Source organism: Empidonax traillii, unplaced genomic scaffold (assembly GCF_003031625.1).
Source record: "Empidonax traillii isolate 1590-97213 ecotype Southwest subspecies unplaced genomic scaffold, ASM303162v1 scaffold28:size2823434, whole genome shotgun sequence".
In the NCBI taxonomy this organism is placed as follows: domain Eukaryota; kingdom Metazoa; phylum Chordata; class Aves; order Passeriformes; family Tyrannidae; genus Empidonax; species Empidonax traillii.
In genome coordinates, this window is record NW_020955221.1 from 990,138 (window position 1) to 1,006,391 (window position 16,254).

At 35.5% G+C, this 16,254-nt stretch overlaps 1 protein-coding gene across 1 annotated transcript in view; it reads left to right on the plus strand.

Moving 5' to 3' along the window:
* Positions 1-15,153, plus strand: part of LOC114071969 (guanine nucleotide-binding protein G(q) subunit alpha-like) — a 118,545-nt gene extending 103,392 nt beyond the window's left edge. The window contains exons 6-7 of the mRNA XM_027909877.1: positions 8,407-8,560; positions 12,221-15,153. Coding sequence (XP_027765678.1) covers positions 8,407-8,560; positions 12,221-12,411 — 345 coding nt within the window. The 3' untranslated portion in view covers positions 12,412-15,153. The remainder of the gene's footprint in view (positions 1-8,406; positions 8,561-12,220) is intronic.
* Positions 15,154-16,254: the final 1,101 nt, after the last annotated feature.

The window sequence follows — 16,254 nt, forward strand, 5'->3', positions numbered from 1 at the left end:
AATAATTGCATGAAACCCAGGATAAGTATCTTTACTAACTCATTTGTGTGTATACATCTATGTAGACGCAGGCATACATGCTTACATTTTGAATCTGAGCAAAAATATGTCTGAGCAGGATGAGTAGTGTTCATCTGTGGATATCTGTTAATGAGTGACAAGTTGGTACAATGTTCCAGTCACACTTTTTTTTAATGTGGGACAAAAATAAGAAATGGGATGAGGCCACAGAGTTCAGAGTACTTTTACTCCTTATGGAAGCAATTATGTGAACAACATAATTTCATTTTTTCATCAAAACTATCTTGATGTTCACCTCTATGCATACTCTCACTTTTCTTCAGCGCCTTGTGTTCCTTATTCACATAGTCATACATGGCATAACATGAAGTTTGAAAGAAAACAATTCTGAGATCAGAGCACCTCTCTTTGTCTACATTGTGAATAAATGTAATGCTTCAGCTGGCTGGGTTTTCATCAACAACCAGCAGTCCAAAACAATTGAGCATAGGGTAGAGGGATAATATGAACTCCCAGTTAGAATGAAAATCCTCAAATGGCCTTCATAATTATTTTTTTTCCTATGGGAAATCAAGTCTCCAGAGCTGATTGCTCATTTGATAACTAGAGAAAATAACACCTGTGCCAGATCTTGTTGCTATATGTATTGTTTCTGTTCATACCTGTTCACACAAGTGCATATTTATTTTTGGCTTGTGGATAAAGAACCTTTTGAATGTGGGAAAGATTTGCATAAGGAAGAGTCAGAGCCTCTCTCTCTTTTGTTAAAGTGGGTGGTTCATAATGGAAACGGGAGGTTGAATAATCATGATCTGGCTTACAGAGGCTGCCAGAAATGCTGCTGGTAAATGTTGCTATTGGCAGCAATTGCTGGCAAAGATGACTGACACTTTTTTTTTTTTTTTCTGAATAACCAATGTCAGAACTGTTCAGAAAAGAGCTTTACTCAGTGACAATTTAATTTTAAAATATTTTCACTTATTTTTCTCAAATATATTTAGATTTTAATAAAAACCTGATTATTCTGGCATTCATGTTATGTCATGAAAAATAATCTAAGAGCCATTTTTTAATTTCAAAAACACTTAACAGCAATGTGTGGACCATGGGCTTCTTGACCATATTATTGACCATTTTGGTATTGGACATTGTTTTTGTGTTTTGGTGGCTGTTGAATATGTTGATTTGATGTATTTCAGCTGACAATTCCTGTGCCTCTGCTGGGTACATAAAATTGTCACGTATTTGCCAGTGCAGTGTTGCAAATTCAAGGTGTTGGAGAGGTGAGAGTTCCTCTTCCAGGTCATTTGAAATACAGTTCTCATCTACAGAGATGTTTTCCCAGTCCTTTACCAGCAGCTTTATTTTCCAGGCTTGTTTGCAGAAAGATTCAAGACTAGTGAACAAAATAAAGGAATTATTCCTGAGCTTTGTGTTTGAAGTTGCCTCTCACTGCGTTTGAGTTACTTAGCAAAATATTTATACAACCACTGTAGTTTTTTAGTTTGCAGCAGTAGAGCTGCAAGATTATACTTCGTACTGGTGACAAAAAATGTGAAGCAGTTTCAGTTTTGATTTATTGTGTTTACTTTTTTACATAGTTGAGGACTCTGCACTTACCTCCCACTTCCTGATTTCCTCTGTTATTTCCTAACTTTTGCACAGCAACTGTATCAAATTTTTAGCCAATAAATACACTGTAGGTCTTTCTGTGCAACATTGCTTCCACTAAAATAATTGCTGGGAGTCTTACTTGGGTAATGGAGACATTCCTAGTTGATACAGACTTTCACACAGAAACATTCACACAAGACTTTGTCAATTAAAATAGTAAATTACTGTGACACCAAACAACTTCTGGAGTACTAACCTCTGCTCTTCTTCTGAAGCTCTCCTGTGTCAGTACCTACTTTTCTGTAGTTATCATCTCTGAATGTGCTCTCACTCAAATAAGCATTTTAATCAGCATACACAAGTTATATATGCAGTACAAGTTTTTCCACTGAAAAATGCATCTTATTTACTTCCTCGCCACCTTCTCTATCACAGCATTTCAACAAAACGTAGTCCCTGGGAATATGTGAAATCCTGATTGTGTTAACAGAGAGTATCTAAATTGCTGACAATTTTTTCAGGAGCAAGTAATTGCTACATTTTTTGTTCACTGTGTAAGATACAGTACACCCACTAGATGCCACTGTAGACAATCCTAAAGACAGTAATATGTGAAACTCCACTACTGCATTCTCTGTTGTTTCAAATTAGTATTGTACTCAGTCTTTTCTGTCAAAGCACTGTTTGTTAGATGGGAAATGTTGCTTTCCCTTCTCTGGGTACCAGCTGATACAGCTCTTATATGCTATTTTTGTACTCCTCAGGTATTTTTCAGGGGATTTGGTGTTTTAGAATCTGGTGCTTATAAATTATGCCAGTTCTGTTATTTCTCTAATTGCAGGAGTAATAGCATATTCAAGGAGAATTTCAATACATAAATCCAAACTAGAAATTCTTCATTTTAACATGAAAACTGAAAGTGTAGGTATTGAAAAAGAAAAAAAAAAGAAAAAAGAAAGTGCAAGGAAATATATTCCTTTTTAATCCATTAAAAATTAAGGAAGAGTTTTCATTTGAATAAAAATGTGTGAAAACTTGATTTATACATTTAGTTGTGTTTGTGATAGTGTTTAATTCTCATAGAAAAACATTTCAACATAAAATCTTGTCTATAACAAGAGGTACATGGTAGAAAGAAATTTCGTTTAATTTTTGTTTCATTAAAGCTTGCTTCTAGTCATAAAACTAGACAGTCCTGTGATTCGTTAGTAAGTACAGTGTTTTTTCTTGATGTTTATTAAAAAATTGGAGTAATCTTGTCAAGATTATATTATCTGTTTATAGTTAACAAATTTCTACTCAATTTTGGAGTTTGTCTGCTGTATTTCTTATTCTGTTTCATAAGGTATTTTTAAACTGGACTGGCAACTGTGTCAGGTTGTGTGAAATATGGGAGAATTTTTTACTGGCATCTGTATATCAGAAAAATGGAGGAATAGCTGGCAATATCAATATGTTTTTATGGAATTTGGGACTGAGTGCAGACAAAAGCAAAGCAGGGAAGTTGCCCAGAGCAGCAGATATTGGGTGATGGTGAAACAGTAATTTTCCTGGTAATTTTCCCTGTGCAAAGCCAGGGAGGCTATGATGAACTCTTGCTGCTGTTGGACATGGTTGCTGTTGAAAGTTGGCTTCACTGCTGAGAATGGCTTTTGGCTACTGAGAAAGCCTTTAGCCAGCTCCAGCTGCACATTTCTGTACAGTAATTATTCACAAGTTTTATCTGCAGCCTTTTCCATTGAAAGTGAAATAAGATTTTTCTGGAAGCAGTTTGGTGAGGTAGAACTGGCTCATAAAATGAAATCAGGTACTTGGACAAACTGTTAAATACTGCCTGCCCCCTCCTGTTGCTGTTCCTTTTTTGAAGAGCCACAATGTCGTGCTTGGTTTGGCAAAGCTTCCTTCACATTGCATCTGACAGAAGGTCAGGTCCCCAATGCTGAACTCTTTCTGTACCCCCTTGTAATCCTATCCCTACTTTCAGTAAAATTACTGTAACGTGAAACTGTTTTTTACATAAGAAAAGTGCAACTTGTAAATAAGTGTTTTTTAGAACAGTAGTTCAACCATATCATGTCAGACTTTTGGTAATTAAATTGATTAAAAATATTATGGCAATAATGTTACCTATATAATTAAGAAAAGGAAAACAGTGAGCATGCAAAGGAGTGAGCTCCTGGTAACAGAAAATCAGTTTAGGAGAAACCTTAGAGGTTAATAAGCAGTATTGCTGAAGAAATTAATTTTTTCACAAAAATTGTTTTAGCTGTTGTGGCATCCATAAAAGCGGAATGGTTCAAAAAAATTGGATAAACAGAGAGATAAAGGCTGCAGAAGGTTAAGCGGAGATTGATTAGTCAAAAAATAAATTGCTTCTTACTTTTTGCTTAATCCATGAGTCATAGTAAAATGAAATAACAAAACCATCTTAGAACATTTGATCTGTTATGATGAACTGAGAACCTGTATTGCTTCATCTGCTTAGGCAGATAAAATCTACTTGAAAATCTCTAGGCCATCTTTCGATTCCTGCAAAACATCTATAGAGTACATATCTGACAAAATATCAAAATGTCAGTTCACCATCCTTAACACAATTTGCTTTAGTTTCCCTTTGAAATAATTTTCAGAGGGTTTATATATGCAGTTTCATTGTCACATAATCTGTTGGGAAAAGCATGAAGGGTCCGGAGCGCATGCCCAAGACAAGGTGAGAGACCTGAGCTTGTTTAGTCTAGTGAGCAAGACACTAATACTTGCCAGCAAATATTTGTGGAATTGCAGGGGTGCCATGGAGCTGAACTTTTTGAGGTGAACAATATAACTAGGTTGTGGCTTGAGAGGTTCAGGCTATATGTGAGGGAACATTTTTCCCCTGGGGATTAGTTTAGCAGGTGGAAAGGGAAATGAAAGAGTTCCTCAAATCAATCTGTACAGGCTTTCAAGACTTCCCCAGGCAAAGCCATGACTGACATGCTCCCATGTGTCACTAGTCCTACTGAAGTGAATGACTAACCTAGGCAAACTTCAGAGATGCCTTCCTGCCTACCAGGCCTTCCAAGATGTGTGACGGTCACTGTCAGATGGTTACATTTTAACCAATTATAGGAGGGTTTGTTACTCATTCATGTGGAATGGTACTTAAAGTGCAGCAGCATCCCTTCTAATGTGTAAGTACATAATCATACCCTTTGTGTTCTCTTAGGTTATAAATAGTAACTACCATCATGTAATTGTAGTGTTTTTACCTCTAGTGGACCTAGACTTTACTTGGAAACCATTCAGGTAGACAGGCCCTGAATGTGTGTTGGATAGTCGTATTGTTATATGAAGATTCTGATTTTAGAGCTAAATTTAAGTTACTGTTTCTGATTTTATAATGAGTAGTTTCTGGTGACATAAAGGCAACGTTCTTCTCCAAATAATGATGCCCAAATATCTTAGTGCAAAGAATTTAGAAGCTTGGCTCTTGGGAAGAACTACTTAAAAGTGAATGTTGATATTAATCTGATTTCTTTTAAATGTCTAATACTACAGTCTTATTACATGTATCTTTTATGAAGGCGTATTTCTTTATGGAGCATTGCAATGTGGCATACATTCAGAGAAAATAACCGGTGTTAGCCTAATTCTTTTTTCCATATTTCTGTTGTAAAGGCAGAACATAGTGTTGTGTGGGCTCTTCCTTGAGAAGGATCAGGGAAATTCATAGATCTGTCAATTATGGATCTTAATGAGAGTGACCTTTTTCTTAAGTAATTTAGACAACTTGTCATCCTTTGCCAACTTCTTAGAAAATGTGTCTTCAGCCTTCCCAGTGTCGTATTCCCTGCTGTTCACGTCATTCTGCAGATGGAATTGCAGTAAGGGCCATTTTGTAGTGACGTACACTTTGGAATAATCTCTATACTGAGATAATTACTGTTTGATGGAGCTACCATGTGGTGTGCAAGACACTTTACTGTCTTGTTACAGAAAAATGGTCAAAAAAGTAAATTCTCTAGCATAACAATTTCAGTACTAGAAAGCAAGTATTCTTTATTTGGTGCCGGATGCACGGGGAATACTTCCAATCAAATTGTGCATACGGAGAATAGAAAAGCTCCTGTTTATATATCATTTTTTACATATATATTCGTTGGTTTTCCCAGAAGAAAAATACTTATGATAATAATTTCCTCAAAATGATTAACATATGTCCCCTCCTCTTTGCACATACATCCTTCTGTCTTGGGGATCCCTCTGGTCATCATGGACCCAAAAGTTACAGCTGACTGCATGATGAACTGGTGGTACTTCCCAAATATGGAGCTTAGTTAGCATACCTAAGCTGGTTACTCTCCCGTTTCTCTTCTTGGTTAATGTTTAACATGATCCCAAAAAAAAAAAGCATTGTGCCATTCCATAGGCTACTGATTTTTAAGAATAAGCATTGTATTTTCCCCAGCATATTGCATTATTTTTTCTGCTGCAGCTTCTTTACACTTCCTTCTGTATAGTATTTTTTTTGTTTTAACACAGATAGGTTGTAAATTAATTGAACTATTTTTGAAATCATGAAAACCTGCTTTTTCTCTAATCTCTTGTTTGAGTGAAACCTTTATTACATGTCTTGTCAAGGAGAGGTTTAAGTCAGATGCCTCAAATCAACTATGAAAGGACTTGAGTGGCATTTATAAATCAGTAATAGGAAAAAATTGACTGTGTATTTCAATTCATTTTATACAGAATTAATAATTAATATATAAGATATGCTCATCTTATACTGAAGACACAGTATTTTTGTCTTGGTTGTATATGTTTCATGGTATTTTTGTGATATGTAGCAATTATTACAGAGTTCATTTTTTTAGCTTATTGGGTGCCAAAATTTGTTCTAGGTTTGATGTCAATGCGGCTTTAGTCTGCCTGCATTTCCTCCTTCATCTTGTTTGGCATCCCTTTCAAACAGAAAGTGAAAATGTGCTCTGGGGCTAATAACAGTGTTTGCAAAACACAGTTTTCTTGAGCTTTGCTGGAGGAAGGGTCATAAGTTTATCCAAACAGATCTATTTATTTTGTCTTTGCAATTCTATGTTGTGTATATATGGGAAAAAAACAGCATTGTGGGTGAAAATATTACAGTCTGTTTGAAAGGTTTTTGTGTAAATCAGGAACATTTTGTCTAGGTAGGTAATTAGTCTGTGTTTTCCTTGCACTTTTCTTATTGAGAAGTTATCAATAGCTTATAAATCTACTGTGAAAGAACACTTCTAGTTGAGACACTATGCTGTTTTACCTTCTGAGTGTCACATTAAAAGATAACAAGAATTAAGGAGTTTAGGTAAATATTTATAATCTAACCAGTAGTTTGTAAGTTTACTTTGCCTTCTCTTTTTCAACAAGTTATAAAAGTGAAAACTCGGTAGTTCCCATTGCCTTTCTGTAAGGTCTTGTTTAGAGAAGAGGTCTGCATAGAACGTTGAGAAGAAAATATGGCCTGATTAACAATTAGTCTAAGGACTTATATGTTCAGCTGTGTTGACATTTGAGTTTTTCTCCTTTCAGAATGAAATCCTGGCATGATTAAAATCAATACGAGTCATGAGATCTGAGTGCGTGAAAGCAAATATTTTATTCCTCACATTAGTTTCTTAGTCTATAAATTCAGCTATTTATTTTCACTCACCACAACAACATGCAATAAAGTTTAATAAATAACATGAAGATCCTAGGGTAATATATGAGACCAAATCATCAACTTTTTCTACAAATTTGAATTGATTTGCAGTTTGTTTTTTGTTTTGTTGTTTTAAGTTTATTTGATTTTTTTAGTTCCTGTTCATGTTTATGTTCATCTCTCTGAAATGCAAATTAATGGCAGTAAACATATATTTATGGCAAAACTGTCAGAGTTATCTGACAGATTGTTATATGGTTCAGCAACAGCAGAATTGGCAGTATTCATCTTACCATTCTCTGAAGCCCGATTTGGTGGTGAAACAGGCTTTTTCAGGGTGCTGCAGCTTTAAATAATAATGAAAGAGTAAGTTAGTTTTGAACCATGTTTGTTATGTCTCTGTATTAACCACGTCATGTCAGCTTAAGTTCTTCAGAACTAATCAAGTTGTAACATATTTTACAATGACAGAAGAGTATTACAGATAGAATCAGCTTTACTGACATTTCAGCTACAATGAAAAGTGGTTTCAGGAGCAGTTAAAGAATTAAAAGCTAATCCAGTGATGTTAGAAACAAATTTAGCAAATTACAATTTTTTAAAATTTATGTCATAAACTTTTGATGTTGACAAAATGTTCTCAGGTTCCAGATTTTCCTGCAGTTATTTTAAGGCTGATCTCTAAGAACTACTCAACTCTACACTCAAAATATTCAAAGGCACGTAAAACAAATAATGTATTAGACCTTGAGTTGGTTATTATGTCTTGTGGTGCTGTACTTGTCCATACCGTTAACCACTTACATTTCAGTAACCACCAGTGCATACTCAGGCTTTACAAATGTACCTGTTACAACTTCCGTGTTCATGACTAACGTTTTAAAGAAAACTTATGCTTCAGCAGTTGAATTTGCAGAAGGAAAATGTTTGCATATTTAATTAACTGCTTACTTACTACTTTGGTTAAATTACTTGAACCTTCTATATCAGCAGGAAAGTGCAAAAAATTAAATGGATCCTTTTACCAAATAAAGCGAAAATGCATGAAGTTACTAAAAATAAAATAAATAAGTTCATGACCACCAAAATTCTGCTCTTTTTTTTTATTCCAGAATCGAATGGAAGAAAGCAAAGCACTCTTTAGGACAATTATCACCTATCCGTGGTTCCAGAATTCTTCAGTTATTCTATTCTTAAATAAAAAAGATCTATTAGAGGAGAAAATTATGTACTCCCATCTAGTTGATTATTTTCCAGAGTATGATGGTAAGTATAATGACATCAGAGTTCATTCTCTGTTTACACTGCAGCAATGGCAAATTGTAGTAGCCATGTCCAAATGCTCGATAGATAGATCCTTTGATATATTGTGCTCCTTCAAGAAAAAAAGAAAAAAAGTGAAATGTGATGGAACTGTTGTTGATTTTTAGACTACTAGGTTTTCGTTTTATTCTGCAATTAGTTGTGGGTAGCATGGCAGAACCTTTAGTGGGAAATTGTAGTGAACCACGTTCTGTCCTTTTTCATAAGTTAGGGGGAGGGTTTAAATTGAAGTGTAAACATAAAAAATAAATAAAATGTATCCTCACTTGTACACGTAGTCATCCATACTTCCGGTTTTTTGAGGTTTGTTTTTATATAAGGTTGAATACTTAAGAGGAAGTGTCATAAACTCTCTGTAACACTCAGAGAAACAAGTGCCACCCTTTACACTCTTTTAGTTTATTTTCATTTTACATTAATTATTTTAGCTTAGTGTGCTTGTCCATAAAAAGAGTTGTGTATTATGTAAGTGTTTTTACTAAAGCTGTGCTTTCAGAAAGTTCTTCTGAGAGGAAGACTAAGCATTTTGAGGTAACTGAGTGAAGGAGGCCTTGATAACAAAGAAAAATTGAACTCATGTAATATAAGGGGTCTAAAGAACTAAATGTTCCTATTTTTCAAAAAGAAAATTCATTTCATCCCATCAGGAAGGGAGTAGCTGATTGGGAAGCTGAGAAAGAGATTAAAACTCTCATGTACAAATATGGAAAGTAATAACAGGAAAAAATGCACATTTTGTTTTCTGTTAAAGGGGAAGGGAACAATCAACAGCCTTCAGGACCAGACCATATTATTTGTGAGTCAATGAAAATTTAATTTCATAGTACTGTATAGAAGAGAACTAGCAGTTGAATAGAAATATGCTTGTTCTTTCAAATTTATTTTGTGTGACAAGTTCCCTAGATGGCTTCCTGAACGTGAGAAGACTCTACAGTCTGCTCAGCTCTTATCACCACTCAGGTGTTGACACAACCTGTGTAAAATGCTTGTCCTGAAAAAAAACCCAGACAGAACTCAATGGCTCAGCTCATAGAAAGTGTTTCCCCTGTCCTTTGCCATTAGTGAGGGGGAAAAAAGATTATGTGTTGGTACAGGGTTGTTGGAGTCAAGACTTGGAAGTCTTGAGGAGTTTTTGTCTCTAAATTCTGCAGATCTTTTGGGACTTAACTCTATAGACAAGGTTATGGTTTGATTTGATTCCGGTGACAGAGTGGGGTCTGTGGCTTGCAGAGGTCACCATGTGGTCCTATCTTCTGTCCAAGCACACTGAGGATGTGGGAAGTGGGAAGATCTAAGGAAGGTATCAGAATTAGGTGTTCTTCAGCTGAATCACTTCTCTCATCTGTTTTTCTGCACAAGGGAGAAGGTAGCATAGGAATGAGAATTGCTGGCCAGGTTGCCAAGTTGGATGGATTAAATCAAGCTAATCAGTTCTGCACAGTGCCTTGTAGGACTATTGGAAGAAGGACTAAGGCATGCTTGTGGGCCTGTGGATCGCATGAAGACATCCTTGTATGGCTAGTAGTAGAAAATTGACTCAAAGACTGGAATGAAGAGCTGGGAGAGGAAGAGAGGAGGGGTTATAGATGGGAGGAAAAGAAGAGAAAAATACTGTTGTAGTACTTCTTACGTAGATCTTGAATGTATCATATAGAGACAGCCTTCAAAAACTGCTGATTAGAGCAGTGGACAAGAAACCTACTACTTCATGCGATAATTCTTTTCCAAGTCTCCGTCTTATTTAGGTCACAGCCACTTTGCAGACTGAATTTAACACTAACTCATTCTACTTTTTTTTTCTAAAGCCCTGAGGTCATAAACATGCTTTCTAACCTCATTTTCCCATATTTGAACATCAGTCAAATAGAAGTTTAAATAATGATAGCAGAGGTATGATTAAGTAATTAAATTTGGGTATAGGCTTTGAATAATCCAATGGATTTTGACAAACCACTGTGTCTAGCTACCGTGAAACTGTTTAGTAAAATTCCAGGAAACTGTTTAAAAACTTAGGTGGTTTATTTTGAAGAAATCATTGTCTTTGAAAGTCGAAAAGTTTTCTTCACGAATACTGCAAATTCATTTGTGCTTTTGGGAGCCCCTGGTGGTCTAGAGGGTAAAGGTGCTGCACTGTCACCGCAGAGATCCGGGTTCGATTCCCGGTCAGGGCCACTCCCCGGGCAGATGGAGCTCGTTAGCCCTGTAAGGCAATCCATCTACGTCCTGAGGACCTCGCTGCCACCGTCCAAGCTCGCTTGGCCCTGGCAGATGAACCTCAGGATTAAAGGGTGGGCTCAGTTCCACGCACACTGTGTCTCACCTAAAAAATCCAGTGCGCAGGCTGGAAGGTGGAAAGACCTTCCCCGGTTCTTTGTTCGCAAAGACTGGCCACTACTATTGATGCTTTTTATAGTGTGGGCGGCCAAACCAAAGGCTAGAGAGTGTTGTGTTTTTGAAGCTGTGGAAGTGTTGATGTCATCTGTGTTTGCATGTGCATATATGTACATCTATTCACGGTGCATAGCAATTGTAAGCTTGAAGTATTAAAAATAAGGTCTATTATCCACTTGTTGAAAAATATGTGGACATGTGCTGACCCACAAAGTATAGATTTCGTAATTACCGAAGGACAGAGCTACCCATAACAACTGGCTACTGGTATTTATATTGCCACGTAGCAACAGGACTAATGAAGAGAATAGGAGGAGGCAAGAGCATAGGAAATGTGTGTTCTGTAGAAACTCACATTCTAAAAACAGGAGAGCAAGAGCTCCAGTGGCTTCTGGAGGCAGCAGTAGAATAATGGAACAGAATTCAACAGCGTGTGGCTTGTGTTCTTGCCACTGCACTGCTATTTTGGCTGTGAACATGAATGAATCCTCACTGTTCTGGGCTGGAAGGCATTACTTTACCTTCTGTGTTCTTTTAAGCTGAAACTGTAGGTTGGTTACATTGACTCTCTGTCCTTCTGAGAGTTAAAATATTAATTTAGATTTGATAGGATCATTAACATACACAATTTAGATAACAAGTGATCAGTTAGAACATGAACCTTTTGCAATCAACACCTTCAACTGGAGAGCGCGTGTATTTTATTATCCCTTAAAGTAAATTAAGTTCTATTGTTAACAATGTCAGACCCGTCCAGCGTTGGCTTCACTGTGCTTCCTATTAAAATCCACATAAAACCAGTGAATCTTGCAGGGCTAAAATAACTGAAGTCTAATTTAAATATAGCAGGTTTAGAACATTCACCAATTCTTAATAGTATTTTTAAAGATTTAACAATATATCTATTTTTTTTGTTTTCATTCTGTGCATTTATAAATCACTTGCTTTAAATAGCTGATTTCTCTTAGTGAAGAATGAGGATAGTTAGCAGGAAAAGATCAGCTCTGAGTTGTTGAACTTCTGAAATTTCCTTTTTTTATTTTAATAGTTCCTACCACAAAGAAAGTAGCCAGTATATGATATTATTGATTAATAAAAGGTCCCTCATCCTCTCTTACATGAAAGACCACAGACTGAGCCTTTCTTGTTTTCTTTTAAAGAACTTAAAGTAGGAAATTGACTTTTAAGAAAATGGAATTTCTTTTCTTGCAGGACCACAGCGGGATGCACAGGCGGCACGAGAGTTCATCCTGAAGATGTTCGTAGACCTGAATCCAGACAGTGACAAAATTATCTACTCTCACTTCACATGTGCTACAGACACAGAGAACATCCGCTTCGTCTTCGCTGCTGTCAAGGACACAATCCTACAGTTAAACCTGAAGGAGTACAACCTGGTCTAACTGTGCCTGGGGGATCCTGCAAAACCAACTTTCCGTGATTGAAGATACACAAGAGGGACTGTATTATAATCTGTGAAAACAATTTGCATAATACTAATTTATTGCTGGCCTGGACTCTGTGAATGTCCACAGAGTTTGTAGTTAATATTATGATTTTATTTAAACTATATGGAGGAAAAAGAAAAGATGCTGAAGTACATTCACAGCACATTTCCTCATTTTTTAGGCAAAATCTTGTGACTCAATGTGTTTCAAATTCTCAGTCATACATTTACGAAGGATAGCAGTTTTTTGCTATTGAAGCAAAATCAAGCTGGTTTCCTCTTTCCCTGACCCTTTCTCGTCCCCTCTTTTCCTTCCCCCCTTATCTTTTACAAGGTACAATGGCCTTTTCTTCCCCAGTTGCATTCCTGGGTGAAATATTTTCTGTTGAGTGATTTGGTCAGGAAAATACTATGATCACAATTTAAGTCATCAGTCATTGTAATTTTACAGTATGTACTTTCTCTGAAGGATCAAAAAGTATTGATACTGTGATTTTTAAATTCTTTACATGGGTGTCTTCATTCTGTCTTCACTTTGAGACTAGAAGATTTGGATTGAAAAATAGAATTACAGTTGTCTAAGGGTATTAAATTTATCCATAATTTTACGTTCAGAAAGGTGCACAGAAGACAATAATGAAATAATTAAAACACAGTTTGGGATGTACATGGAATATTAGAATCTTTTTTTAGTTGCCATGTGCCATTTTTTTTCTCTCTTCTTTTATTTACAGATGCCAAATAGAAAAGTCAGACACTACATTTTCCCCAGTGGCTGCAGCCTGAAACAGTGTTGTTTTTCTCACTTTTGTTGGGTGTTTTTTCTTAAGTTAGAGCTTTTTTAGGTGTTCATTTTCCACAGTAGAAAAATTATTTTTATTGTACAAAATTCATGTTGCCAAATCTGGCTTTTTATAAAACTAGTGCTCTTGAAACATAAGATACTGATTGAAATGCCAAACAGAGGGGTTGGGAACTGACCTGATTGAGTCAACTGCCAAATGATTAACATACACAGTTTTAGCTCATGTGTTCCCTTTTTTTTAGAAGGTGTTCCGTTTTCTAATGCCAAAACCAACAATGTAAGTGAATATGCTATGAGGTGTACCGTGCACATGCTTGTGGTCTACTAATTTAAAAACAGTTTAGATCTCTCCCTTTGTCATTTATGACATGATGTTGTTTTCTGTAATAATTCCAAGGCATCTTTAGTTGTATAATATAGAAGTATTAATGAGAGATCATATTCAGGAACCTTTCTTGATAAGGTTGCTTGTTAACTAATTCACAGGCATTTGATAGGCGTTCATGCAAAACAGCCTCTCTCAATGTTCTTTAGAAATTTATAAATGTAAATGAAGCAGTGAGAAAATCATTCTTTAAATTTAAATGTGCAATTTTTTTAACAACAAAAATGCAGCACACGTAGATGAGCTTTTATTCTGCAGATTGAAAGGTGTTTTTTGACCAGGTGCATGATTGCTAGCAAGCTATAGAAAACGCAGAGTTCAGACTTGTAATTGGATTTATTATCTGCAATGCCAAGTAGCACTGCAGTGCACTTAACACACAGATTGCAGCCACACAGCAGCAGATGGGAGGTGGAAAAAAAGAATGGCTTATTAGTTGATTACCAAAGTTAACAATAAATACTAATGAGATGTTTTTCATCCTTAACCCTCCCAATTCCAAAACAACAGTAATAAGAACAGTTGCTATTTTTTGCTCCCTCTTAAAACACCTTGTAATTTAAAACTGGTTGTAGGTATAGTGCAATTATGAATGCTATAATCATTGTACATACATATATATATATATGGCAGCATCCATATTGGCTTTGTAATCATTAATTTTTGGCAAATTGAATGTGCTGTATTGATATGTATCTATGTAATTGTATTGTATGTCTTATAGCTAATTCACATTTTAAATAATGTTATTTTATTTACTTTTTTAAGAGACAAGAATGTAAATTTTGTCAGTTTATTTCTGACTAGGGATTTGTTGTTTTTATTTACAAAACAAAATACTATAGTACAGAGCGGTACTAGCATCGTGCTGTATAAAATCATTTCCACATTCCTGAGTAGGAGTTAATTGGAAACACCCACACAGAGGTCATTCACATTCAAAACAATGCTTAAATCTTGTCAGGGCTTTATACAGCTGTAGAAAACAATCTTATTAGAGAACTTAGGCCATTATATCTCTAATTGGAACATAAGCTTTAAATATAAATTAAATTTTTATTTGTCACATTCTTATTAGGTTACTTTTACTTTTCTGATAGGATATATTAGAAAAGTAAATTCAGAGGTATTTCAAACCATTGTATGTAAGTACTAGTGCGTATGCTGTTGCCCTGAAAATACCATGATAAAATATAAAACATCAGTTCAATAATCAGTCTTTCAGAAACTGCAGAAACCTTATGAATAATAACAACAACCAAAAAGTCACTATTATTAACATTTTTAAGGAGTTAAAGTGTTTTATTTGAAAAGTGACACTGACATTCTGAATAGGGGATCAGAGCGGTGACTCTTTCTTGCATACAGCTTAACAATAACAGGTCCTAATCTTGCTATAAATGCAACAGAGCTTCTGTTTTCACAGTTCCACTGTTGATAATATCCTGTCTTTCAACCTGGGAATACATTGCCCGCACTGGATTCACTGCTATAAATGGAACTGTAGCCAAAAAAAAAGAAAAAAAAAAAAGAAAAAAAAAAAAAAAAAAAAAAAAAAAAAAAAAAAAAAAAAAAAAAAAAAAAAAAAAAAAAAAAAAAAAAGGTAAAAAAAAAGGTAAAAAACCCAAACAAACAAAAAGCCACACCAGACAGTGGTGTCTAACAAAGGTTTGGGCATTTTTAATTTTTTTTTTTCTTACGGGATATTGGGTGGGGGAACAGGAAATGTGGTTCAGAGTTTTGTATAAAAACAAAACAAAAGTTTACTCATGCTTTATAGTTATATTGTGATTGCAAAAGTTTTCAAGAGTGTGTGCCACTGGGCTATTTTCTGGTATTTTTTAGGTGAGTTGAACCTGTGGCAATGTTTAGATCATTTGAGCATGTTCTGGAAAAAAAGATACTCAGCATGCCAAGGCAAGCTTTACATGAATCACCTAACACAGCATTGCAGTGTAACAGTTTACAAAAACATTTCCTTTTTAAATGACACAGCTGTTCCCACTTGTAGTATATTTCATTGTGGTAGTGGTGGTGGTGGTGCTGTTATTTTAATCGGTGGTTTCTACTATGCCTTATAGTGCTTAAGTCCAGAAGTTTGTGCCTCTAACATGAAGCTGAAGGCAAAAACATCAAGACAGAAACCCTTTTAACTTTGCCAAAATGATGTGTTTTCTTTGAATGTTATAAATGGGGGAGGAGGGAAGGAAAACATCTCGGGAACCTGTGTATTCTAGATGTTCACTAGCACAAGAAAGCTGTAATACATATTTTACAGAAACCTTGAACTTGCCTTTTTCACTAATTAACTGGCACTGTCCTTACAGATGTAGGATGATGCAGCTATAAGGGCAGTTTACTTTTTATAATTCAGTCTCTTTTGATTGTCAAGGTGTATGGACTGTAATTTTTAATCATACTGCCACATGATTGTGAATCACTTTTTAAAGTCTGAAAGTAGAGAAGAGACTTTTAATGCTGGATAACAGTCAGAATTGACTGCATGATCTGCAAAAACTCTATATGGGGGAAAAGGGCTGCATATAAAGATATTGCTAGACTCCCAGCCTTGGGTTGTAAGGTGCAGAAGACTTTCAGATTATTCAACT